The 11,971-nt window shown below is 36.1% G+C and overlaps 1 protein-coding gene across 4 annotated transcripts in view; it reads right to left on the bottom strand.

Annotated features, from left to right (window-relative positions):
• Window positions 1–679: 679 nt before the first annotated feature.
• Window positions 680–11,971, bottom strand: part of LOC132160861 (immunoglobulin-like and fibronectin type III domain-containing protein 1) — a 29,750-nt gene continuing 18,458 nt past the window's right edge. For 3 of the 4 annotated variants that reach the window (XM_059570573.1, XM_059570575.1, XM_059570574.1), the window contains 13 exons: window positions 10,806–11,180; window positions 8,909–9,033; window positions 8,681–8,825; window positions 8,291–8,584; window positions 7,897–8,193; window positions 7,613–7,792; window positions 7,404–7,532; window positions 6,847–7,155; window positions 6,681–6,766; window positions 5,629–5,821; window positions 4,495–4,791; window positions 2,481–2,807; window positions 680–1,256 (listed from right to left, as the gene is read on the bottom strand). In XM_059570573.1, coding sequence (XP_059426556.1) covers window positions 1,252–1,256; window positions 2,481–2,807; window positions 4,495–4,791; window positions 5,629–5,821; window positions 6,681–6,766; window positions 6,847–7,155; window positions 7,404–7,532; window positions 7,613–7,792; window positions 7,897–8,193; window positions 8,291–8,584; window positions 8,681–8,825; window positions 8,909–9,033; window positions 10,806–11,180 — 2,762 coding nt within the window. In that variant the 3' untranslated portion in view covers window positions 680–1,251. The remainder of the gene's footprint in view (window positions 1,257–2,480; window positions 2,808–4,494; window positions 4,792–5,628; window positions 5,822–6,680; window positions 6,767–6,846; window positions 7,156–7,403; window positions 7,533–7,612; window positions 7,793–7,896; window positions 8,194–8,290; window positions 8,585–8,680; window positions 8,826–8,908; window positions 9,034–10,805; window positions 11,181–11,971) is intronic. The other variant, XM_059570576.1, reaches the window with a different exon arrangement.

The raw sequence follows: 11,971 nt of genomic DNA, 5'->3' as shown, positions 1-11,971 counted from the left end.
GGTCATTTAAGAATAATCTAGGCTATATCAACAAAATAGAACGGTTCTCATTTTAAGCTTTAGAAGACGTGATGTTTATGTTCAATGTAAATATATGACATTGCTTTGGAGATAAATTATACTTAATGATTTATGGGACGTATAAACTTTTAATTGGGCAAGAATGAAAATCCTGTGCTTGTTGGATATGAGTTTGAAGTTACATTGGTATGCTCAGGCCAGGGAGTTGTGGCCCATATTTGGATCAGAAGAGACATAGGATATAAATCATCATGATGTATTGACTCTTAAGTCTGACATCTCCACATGAGCACATACGGTACATAACCACACCACAGGAGCACCATACTGATGTAACATGTGCTGGACCCTGTCACGCTGTTTTAAAAAAAATATTGGCAGTAAAATACTCCAAATATAACAAGGACATCATGTTCAGGCTTTACTTATACAGCATTGTAATTGAGACTTCATGGTGTCATCTGCATGCATTTATGTGGTACGTCTGTATACTATTTCTCTCATTTTATTCTCTCTATGAATGGATGTGTTAGATGCATTTTCTAAGCTTAGGTTCTTGAAAAAAATAATCGGATCAATATATTTTGTTAAATCATACGTACATTACTTTATGTACATCATTTGTAATGATAAGGTAAAATAATGGTTGATACACAAGTGCACTGTTCAAAGAACCTGAATATTTTTTTTTATTTACACCAAACCACTTTTGCTGATAAAGCATATCTGAAGAAGCAAAAGCTTCTTTTACACTTTAGCGTTTCCAGACAAGCAAAAAGATAAAATGGATGCAAGAAATCAGCACTTTTTTTTTTTTGTAATTGAATTTGTGAAAGTGTGAAATAGCAGCATACTTATACAAAAGCCAAGAATAAATTAATTAACAAATAGCGTACAAGAACAATAACCACCAAACCTGAACTAAGCTGAAGTAAAATCATTGCCAAACAGGATTAGGTAAGCATGGCATATTAAGCATCAGCAACCCAAGCGTTACAGTTCAGAGTTTTTTTTTCTTCATGTTTTCAGGTTTTTGTGCTATTAAACACAGTAAGACTATATGAAGTTTTCCGCATGCATTTGATTCTACCATTTTTCTGTCTCATGAGGCCACACCGTGTAACGTTTTCATGAGCCATCTTTCTGCAAAAAAATACTCAATGCTGTAGCTCTACAAATGGCCTAAAATCCCAAAAAACAACGATTTGACATCCTCCCCATGTCAAGGTTTTATTCTGAAAAACAAAGAAAGAAAATATAATATGGTTAAGGTGTTAGATTCAGTTTATTTGCAGTGTTATGTATGAAAACATTCTAAACTTTCTGTATTAACTTTGAGTAACATTTATGACTTTTTGACATAAAAATATTTGAAACCAAGTTATTCTAGGGATGTCTGAAGCTGTAGTTTGAAATATATTTACAGTAGAAACATTATAAATCATATAGCTAATTAGTGGAGCATTGGTAGAAAGTCTTGAAAAACTGGATTCAGAAGCATTAAGATGTTTTCGTTCTGTGCCATTGTTATCTGATGCATTAACGAACAATTAACAATACTTTTAATAAGGTCCATTAAATAATATTAAGATACTTTTGATTTTAATAATGTATTTATACATGTTGAAATTAAAATGAAATTAGATTAATAAATGTTATTTTATTGGTAGTTCATGTTAATTAATGTAGTTATGAAATGTTCTAAACTTGAATTTACTTTGTAAATAACTTTTATGAGTAAACACGTTTAAATACCTGAAATAGAAGTGTTAACCAAGTTATTCTTAGAATTTCTGAAGATATATTTAGAAATGTATTATATACATTATATTGCACATAGCTAGTTAGTTGTGCATTGGTAGGATGCCTTGTAAAATTGGATTGAGAAGCATTTAGATGTTTTCATTTTGTCATTTAATAACTTTTCTGAGTGGCATTTGCTGGGATTCCCAACAGTGTTGTGGATCATGGAAGATCATCCCATAAATGGATAGATCAATGCTTGTTTCCAAAACCAATACACAAATTGCTTGTTATTAAGTAAAATGTACAGTAAATGCATTGTTACCATCAGGTCCAAAGACCACACTGGTTGCCAGTATCTTTTCAATTTTGTCTCCCCAACATGAAAATAGTTTGAAAGTGCTGCTGAATACATTATGTTATCTTGTCAAGGCATGGAAGTTATTAAACATTACTGGATATAGTAAAAAAAAAATGCCTGGCACTTTGGTGAGGCAGAGTTTCATAAAAGATACAGTTTTTAATAGTAAAAGAGTTCCGAGGATTTATTTATGGTTTTATTTAGTACCTAAGCAGATGATGATGTTTTTGGGAAACTTGTCTAGAGATAAAGTACGACTTCTAAAATTGTACTTAGAAACACCGCTGTCATCAGGTACTTAATGGTGTACTGTAACTTTCATCGAGTGAAGCGAGTTCTTCATGTGGACCCTTACCTCTCACTGTGAGATTGGTGGTGCACTCTGCTCTTCCCAGCGGGCTGTCAGCCATGACTTTATACTCTCCAATGTTGTTGGCTCCAACCCTGAGAATGAGCATGGAGCACACTCCACAGGTGTTAGTGATGTAGTAGTTGGTGTCAGTGTTGAGGCTGACGTTGTTGTGGTACCAGGTGACATGGGGTGAGGGGTTGCCCCTCACGGCACAGCTCATGTAGCACTCGTAGCCTTGCGGGGCTGTGTGGATTTTCAGGGGGACCATAAACCTCGGAGGACTCTCCAAGTTGCAGGTCTTTGACTCTGGGATGTTCAGTGTGAATTTTTCTGCAAGAATTGAAGGGGTTTGGTTAAAAAACACAATTAATTGAGGCTGTGTACTTGACATGTCAGTGGGACACCCAAGCAGGGTAAACAGACACCCCTAGTGGCAGGACCTGGGTCGCAATCCAAAAGGTCTGGTTACAATAGCAGGGTAAAAACAATGTTAAATGCAAATAATAGAATGAAACTAACCCATATAATGTAACCAAGTATAGTTTGGGTAAAAAAAAAAAAAAAATGCTTCCCATGCTATTTGTTGTTTACGGTGCCCGCAAAGTGACTTGTTCGGTTTACTTAGTTTTGTCGTGGCCATGAAATAATAACCCGTGGGAACGTGATAATATGTCGTGGCCACGAGATATTAATTTGTGGGAACGTCATATTAACTCGTGGGAACGTCATATTATGTCGTGGCCACGAGATCATTTTGTCGAGGTAACGACATCCTTATGTCGTGGCCTCGAGAAGCTATGTTGAGGGAACAACATCCATTTCTCGTGGACACATCTTCTTATGTTGAGGGAACGACATGTTTTTCTCGTGGCCATGAGTTTAATGCGTAAACAAACCTGTGTGACCATAGCAACCCGGGATAATCAGTGATGGAATCATTAATAATTTATTTAGAATTAAGAAAATATTCTATTATTTATACATATAAAATTTATGCATTTACATTTTATGCAGTTATGATATTTTATGTTAATGTCGAGCATTTACAGTATGCTATTATTTACAAAAGTATTCAAAACGTTAAGAGATCGAAATTGAAGCAAAAAAATTAATATAAATGAAATAAAAATATATAACCAATAATAATAGGCTAATAATAATAATTATGTACACATATTACGGGGGAAAGACTATCAGTTAATGGACTTACAAGACTGTAGGATGGATAAAAAAAAGTGTTTCTATTTTATTATGCACTTTATGTAATATTTATTTATGATAAACTTCATTTGAATGCTGAAGATCGCATGTATCGCATGTTAGTAAATGCATATTTTTTGTCATAAAATTATAATAAAATGCAGCTGTTCATTGTTAGTTTGTGTTAGTTTAGGTGCGTTATACAATATTAACAGATACTTTTGATTTAATTAATGTATTAATAAATGATGAAACTGTTTTTTTTAATGTTAGTTAACTTCCACTTTTCGTAGTTTTGTAAAAAAATTTGAACCTAATTGTGAAGTATTACAAATACTAGTGGTATAATAATTGGCCCAATATTTTAGGCTTAGCAAATTGCAGTCATAATAATAATACATTTTATGTTTGAATTTATGGGCTTTTTTGTTACATTTATATATAAACATAATACATAATAACAATTTTGGTGTTCCGTCAGCAGTTGAAGCACAAATCTAGATGTTGAATCAAAAACCAGTTGAAAACCAACATTTTAATTAATGTACATTGAATCCAAATAGCTAACTCCACCCATCACTGCTCAGATATTTTTTTTTCTCTCTCTTTAGTACAAATAGGATTCTACTAAGAATTGTGTCAATAACATCTGTCAAAATTTGCACAATCTGTCACAAGACGCTATATATCACTATTTATACTAAATGGAGACAGAATCCACCATTCATACACTTAGTGTAAATAGCTGCTGCCAGAAATAAGGACAGAATGTAAATAATACTAGAAGTTTCAATTATCACACCCCTGTATTACAAACCTTTCTTGCATGGGATAAGCCATTTTGGTGACTCCGAATGGGCAGACAGGCCAATGTCATTTTTGGAGTACACACGGAACTGGTATTCTCTCCCTGGCATGATGTTACAGGCCGTGAAACGGTTGTTGAAGATACGGTCTGCTACAGTGTGCCAGGTCCTCTTGCTGGAGTCTCTCTTGCTCACCATGTAATGCAGGCGATCATCGCGTTTCTCATCTGGGGATGCTTCCCAGGAAACTGTCACTGTGCCCGGAACATTCTCATCCAGCTCTATGGGGCCTGGGGGCTTTGGCTCGTCTACACCAAAACAATCAGTCGTAGTACATCAGGACTGACAGATCAAGCCTATTACACATACATTCCTCTACAGAGCAAGCTTGGTTGAGTATATCCATGTATACTGTAAATCTACACTACCATTCAAAAACATTTTTTGAAAGAAAGTCATATTTTTAATCAGCAAGGATGCATTAACTTAATCAAAAGTGACAGTTAAATTTTTTATTTGTGTTATTTCAAATAAATGTTCTTTTAAACGTTCTATTCATCAAAGAATCATAATAAAAATGCATCACAATGTCTGCAGAAATATTAAGCGTTACAACTGTTTTTAGTATTGATAATAATACGATTTTCTTTTTTCACACCAAATCTGCATATTAAAGTGATTTTCTGAAGTATCATGTGATGCTGAAGAATGCTTTGGCATCACGAGAATAAATGACATTATTAATTATATGAAAACAGGAATAAGTTAAAAGAAGCTTAGTGTTTTTCAAAACACAAAATTTCAGAAAATACTTTCTACTGTCCCAGCTTAATATGTAGAGCCTAATATAATAAGGCCTAATAATAGAATAAGCTATTCATGAGATGATTTCATCAAAAAGTACAAGAACTTTGGCTCTGTGGTACAATACTAACAAAGCATTGCTTTCTTATGCCAACATAGCAACATGGCTTAACCAATAGTGTGAGTTGGGGGCGTGGCTATCTGTTTTTCAACCATTGAGAGACTGGAATTATTTCGGACAACATCTTGGAACACATTTTTTCAATTCTATTTGGTGATACCATTTACGATACTATCTTTGACGACGGATCCACAGACATACACTGGTTCCCTCATTTTACCTGTAACTCTAATCTCAATACTGAAGGTCTCTTGTCCCACAACGTTCTTGACTACAATGGTATAGATTCCTGTATCAGAGCGAACTGCAGATGGGATCAGGATCTGAGAGCCTCCCTCAGCATTGCTTATAGTGACACGTTTGGACACAGGGACACCATCTTTAAGCCAGATGACATCAGGCCACGGGGAAGCCTGTAAAAAGGTAATATAGGACAAGTATCGGACATGTGGCCAATGCAAAATATAATTTAAATGAGGTGAGTAGGAATGATCTGAAAAGTTTATGGGAAGGGAGCATGATATAGCCTGGCTCATGGATAATAATTAGGGGATGTAATATTCAGCAAGAAGTCCCAAATTATTAATCTTATTATATATTTTTTATTTATAGGCCTTACATGACACTCAAGGACACCATATACAAGGTTGGCAATTGATATTTTGCAAATGAAAAAATGCAGAATGAGTAATGTGAAGTAAAGTGAAAGTGAAAGTGACAGTGACATACAGCCAAGTATGGTGACCCATACTCGGAATTCGTGCTCTGCGTTTAACCCATCCAAAGTGCACACACACCGTGAACACACACCCGGAGCAGTGGGCAGCCATTTATGCTGCAGTGCCCGGGGAGCAGTTGGGGGTTCGGTGCCTTGCTCAAGGGCACCTCAGTCGTGGTATTGAAGGTGGAGAGAGCGCTGTACATTCACTCCCCCTACAATTCCTGCCGGCCCGAGACTCAAACTCACACCATTGGATTGGATTGCAGTCCAACACTCTAACTGTTAGGCCACAACTTCCCCGTAATGCTGTTAAGTACTGTCCAAGATGTCACCCAGACTTTTAGCCTGTTTATGATTTGCAGATGCAAGTCGGCACTACATTTTTGATAAAGGAATTAAGGACTTTGGACAGCAGTTATACTTCATCCCTTCTCACCGCATGCAGTATATAATCACTGTCTCCCAAAAAGTGATAAACTTTATGTGATAAAAGATCTAAACCACTGGTATAGTCTCCAAAAGTCCTGTATGGTTTTAGTAATGCACATTACCTCAAAGTTGATGTTGAATCGTGCAGAATTACCAGCTCTGACCACCATGAAGCTCTTTATCTTAGAATCTGTGAATCTCGGTCTCACTAAGAAAAACAAGACATTGATGTGGCGTAGCCAGTTCAATTTTTTTCAAAAATGGGAGGCAGTAGATAAGGTGATTCACCTGGAGGAGGCATAGCCAAGATGTAGTTGTCCAGCTCCCGTGGCTCACCCTCTCCACCATCATTGACGGTGATCACTCTAACCCAATACATGCCCATTGATTTCAGTCCCTTTACAGTGTAGGAGGTCATGATGATGGCATTTGTATTGCATCGATCCCATTCTGTGTTCTCAGCAGGCCTGACATCAATAAAGTATCCCTTGGCCTCATCCTGAAAACCAGGCTCTTCTTTTGGTTTAGTCCAAGACAAGGACAAGGTAGTGTAGGTGGAGTCTGTCACTTTAAGGTCAATGACCTTACCAGGGGGTTCTGAGAGAAAATTGAGATGAAAGCATTTGAATGAAAAAACACTGCAAGAGAAAATAGGGAGAAGTGCAAGAGGAGTTCAAATTAGCTTGTTATTTTAAGCCCAGAAAATTCTGACCTAAATCTGCTATTTTTGCATAATTTTTAAGGGGAGGCCATGGTTCATTTTTCGAAATGTACAGCCTTGAAAATTCTTATGCTGAATTCCTCTTCTCTTTTGAAGATAATGAGCATCCTGAGAAAGGACTTACTTTTGGGGTCTCTCGCAAACACAAATTCTGAGGTGATACTTGGTTCACCAGCTCCAGATATGTTGATGGCAGATACACGGAACTCGTACTCCATTCCTTCAACTACATCTTTTACTTCATATTTCTTTGCTGTGGATGGTAATTAAGAGGTAAACATTACTAGCAGGTAATACTTTAAAGTAGCTCGTGTAAAAATGTGAGATACAGACCTTGGATTGGCTGATCTGGTGGATTGACTTGGCCCCACGAGTTGCTGCCCTTCTTGCGTTTCTCTAAGTTATAACCCAAAATATTTGTTCCTCCAGTGTTGGTCGGAGGAGTCCATGCCAGGTTAATGCAGTTTTTAAAGGCACTGACTACTTTAGGAGCAGATGGCTGACCAGGATATGCTGGAAATTAAGACAATCCAGAGGTTTATAATAAGACAAATCTGTATAGCGACTGACTAGCACAAGGCTGCTCTGAGAGATTTTTTTTTTTTTTAGGAAGTCACCTTTAGTGCCAGCTTGCACATCCTCAGTCTCCATCAGTTCACTGATGCCCTCATCAGTCTCGGCTCTGATACGGTAACAGTATCTTCTGCCATGGTCAACATCACTGTCTTTGTAGTGGGTTTCACCTGGGATCTGGCCTATCTTTTTCCATGTGTTGCGTCCAATTTGGTTACGCTCAAGTATGTAATGTTTAATAGGGCAACCACCATTGTCTTTTGGTGGTCTCCACTTGATCTCAATGCAGTTGGAAGATGCTTCAACGATCTCCAGTGGTCCAAGTGGGGGGGTAGGTTTATCTAAATTAGATAAAAATGGAGAGCAAGTTTGTTATCAACTTTATTGCGTTCATATAAAAAATACAACCTGTTTAATTGGTTCACGTTTTGTACTTACCAAGTACAACTAGATTAGAAATGGCTTCAGAAGTGCCAAACTCATTTTTGACTTTGATTTTTATTTCCCCAGTGTCTTTACGCTGTAATTTGGTGAGAAGCAGGCGGCTTTCAGTCTCTGAAATCTCAATCTTGCAGTGAGAGTCTGGCATGAGCTCTTCACCATCTTTGTACCACTGGACTTTGAATGGCTCACGGCCAATAAATGGAATTTTGAAGGTGGCTTTATGATTGTGTTTGACCACAGTCGGTTTTGCAAATGCTTCAATTTCCTTGGCACTGAATCTTGGTGGATCTTATCACACACACACAAACAGAAAAAAAGGAAAAAAATTAAACATGAAATATGAAACATTTGTATATGTGTTGGTGCAAATGAGCAGAAGCAAACCTTCAACAGCAATCACACATTCGGTTTTACGCCCATCAGCCTCAAATCGATATTTTCCAGCAAATTCTTCTGTTACTTTATCAATTTTCAGTTTGTGGACCACTCCGTCCTTACTGATAGTCATACCCTCAGTGGAGGCAGTAATCTACAGAGAAATTTAAAGAACAGTTTACACATGCACCATATATACCATTTATCATATTATATATACTTGTGGCTTCTTTATACCTCATTGCCATCTTTGGACCAGACACCTTTACAGTCAGCACTGCTAAGTTTGCATACCAGTTCAGCTGCCTCTCCCACAATAGCTTTGTGGTCTTCCAGCCCAGCAGAAAAGTGAACACCAGGATCTGTGAACAAAATTAGTAATTAATAATTCAAGCACAGTTATCATTTTGCTGATGTTTGAGTTGTAGTCCACACACATTAATTGAGGCCTACTGTAGCAATTCTACACTTGTACACTTAGTAACTATTATATGGATATACATATTTTATAGCATGTGTTAAAATGCATTAGCTTTCATTTAAATGTAAATGAAAGTCAACAGATATGTGTGAGAAAAAAAATATCAGGTGTATGATATCTTGCCATTGTCTTCAGTGCTGACTTCCTAGAATCCGAATCTTCTTAGAATCCGTCATGATGATGATGATAAAGACTATCTCTGAATGGCCAGTACACATTTAACCTGACTTATTTTAGAAATGCATTGTACATTCATTCTTTCTGTTCTAATAGCACATAATTATCACTCTTGGTTGAAGTTGTTCAGTTGAGATAATTCTCTGAATTAGTAGTCGCTCTAATTAAGCTTCACCACTAATGGGCAAATTATGCAAACCTTCTTGTTTTAGTGGTATTACCAAATAATGTTGCTGTTATATTAGATTAATAAGTATATTCCCCCCTTTTACAATTTCATGTTGTCTTTGGATACCATCCAAATGCAATTTGGTTCTTGCGCAGAATTTGCTTTAAAATCTCCAGATAAATGCTGATTGAGTCACTTTCTTGCAACCCCAAGTGTTTCGACAATTAAAGATCTTGCTGAAATGACTTCTGAGGCATATACAATCTTTAATTCGTCTTCTCGTAATTAAAGTTTATGAAGTCCTATTTGGCTGCATTTATTAAGATCTTATCATGTCATGGTTCCTCTGATTAGTGAGCGAGGTGATTGGCCTTTAGCAATACAAACAAGCTTGGTGAAGACAAAAAAAGCTCATATTGATCTACACAAACAGCAGACACACAATGCATAAGAAATATTTGGCACATTAAAGACTGTGTGGATACTATTTAAAAAAAATACTTTTATTGTTGTATCTAATAATAAAACATAAACTTTTTTTTCCACAAAGAGTTGGTCCTCACTCCAATTACATACTGAGATTTTTTCTTTATTTTAGTTAAAGGAATAGTTTACTCCGAGATGTTCTTCCAAACCTGTATATTGTTGTTGTTTGGTAAATTCTGAAATTTAATTTATAAAGGTTTTTACATAGATCTTATATGACAGTTCATACAGGCTGTTAAGCACAACACGAGCAGCATAGTTAAACCATATGATTCTTTTATACAAACAAATAAACAAACAAACAAATAAAATCTGCAATATACTGTAAAATAATAATAAAAAAATAAAAAAGTAAAATGAATATTATTAATATATTATTATTATTATTATTATTATTATTATTATTATTATTATTATTATTATCCAGAGGAAAACATAAAATAAAATACATTTTTGGAATTGGATGAGGATAAATACATGTAAATACATAATTCTTAATTTTGACTGAATTATAACTTGAATAAACAAAGTTATCCAACGCCCACCAGCATCATGTGAAATAAATTCTTACTCAAATAAACTAATTAAAGAGGTTATTAAAGTTACTGATTTCAACTCGCCTTGCCCAATATATTCCTCACTTATTTCTGCTTTACAACCACCCAATTAAATAGGTTTTCTGATTAACAATGTACTTGTTGATTTAATTAGACCAAGAACTCCTACAAGGAACTGCACAGTTATTCTGTGAATGACAGAATGACTTTGACATATGCATGGACGCAATGTCATTATTTAGTGCAACTTCAAACATCTCTTACCAACAGCTGTCTCCGGAACCTGTGGGTCTTGCTTTTTACGACCTGAACGCTTGCCAGATTTAGCTGACTCGTCTTTTTCATCTTCAGCTCCTTTTTCTTCTTCTGTAGCTTCAGTGCTGCCCTCTGATGGGCCTCGGGGACCTGGTGGCTTCCCTGGGCCTGGTGGGTCCCCAGAACCTGAAGCGCTACCGGACCCAGACGGGTTACCGGAACCTGAAGGGTTGTCAGAACCTGACGGGTTTCCTGAACCTGATGGATTACCAGAACCTGATGGATTACCAGAACCTGATGGATTACCGGAACCTGATGGATTACCAGAACCTGATGGTTTGCCAGACCCTGCTGGTTTTTCTTTATCTGATGGGTTACCTCCACCTTCATTCATGCCGTTCGGTCAGTCGGTGAAGAATTTTGAAGATTGACATGAATATGATAAAGAGGTTGGAAAGAACATGTAAAATAAAAATAAAAACACTTAAAACAAACAAGAACATTTAAGAAAACTGACAAAAAAAAACACAAAAATGCAAGCAATTTTTCGAGGGCGTGCCTCTGCTGGATCTGCAGTTTTGTTGCTTTTGTGCCATGCTGGGTAATTCCACCCACAATAAAATCTCAATGGCCTGAAAAATCCTGCTCCACAAAGCTCTGTATTAAACAACAAATATTCTGATTTGCATACATTGTTATTTTGTGCACCATTTTTGTTTTTTATTTATTTACGAGACAATGGAAAATGCATTTAATATGATACCAGCATTCTAGTGATTTAGTTTTTCTTCCTATTATAAATAATTTGGTATGGCTGTGTATATTATAAATAATACTATCCAGATCAAGAATTGTGTACCATAGTATGATTAAGGTTTTATTTTTTATTTATATATATATATTTTTTTAAAGTTTCTGCATGTTGCATGACTCCGCTGCACAACCATTTAGAACATGATGTTTAATATACAACTATGCAGAACTCAATAAGGCCAATGAAATTTCACAGTGGGAGGGGCTACCCAGCATATCACCACAAACATGGAAACCAAAAAATCACATTGATTTTTTTAAAACTTACACACTGACACTGAAAAACACTGACAAACCAACACCACACAAAATGGGTACATGAACAACAAATAAATGACACAGACAAACAATTAAAGACAGAC

Source organism: Carassius carassius, chromosome 17, assembly GCF_963082965.1.
Source record: "Carassius carassius chromosome 17, fCarCar2.1, whole genome shotgun sequence".
Classification (NCBI taxonomy): domain Eukaryota; kingdom Metazoa; phylum Chordata; class Actinopteri; order Cypriniformes; family Cyprinidae; genus Carassius; species Carassius carassius.
Note: the sequence above shows the minus strand (reverse complement) of the source record. Positions and strands in the feature narration are given on the sequence as shown.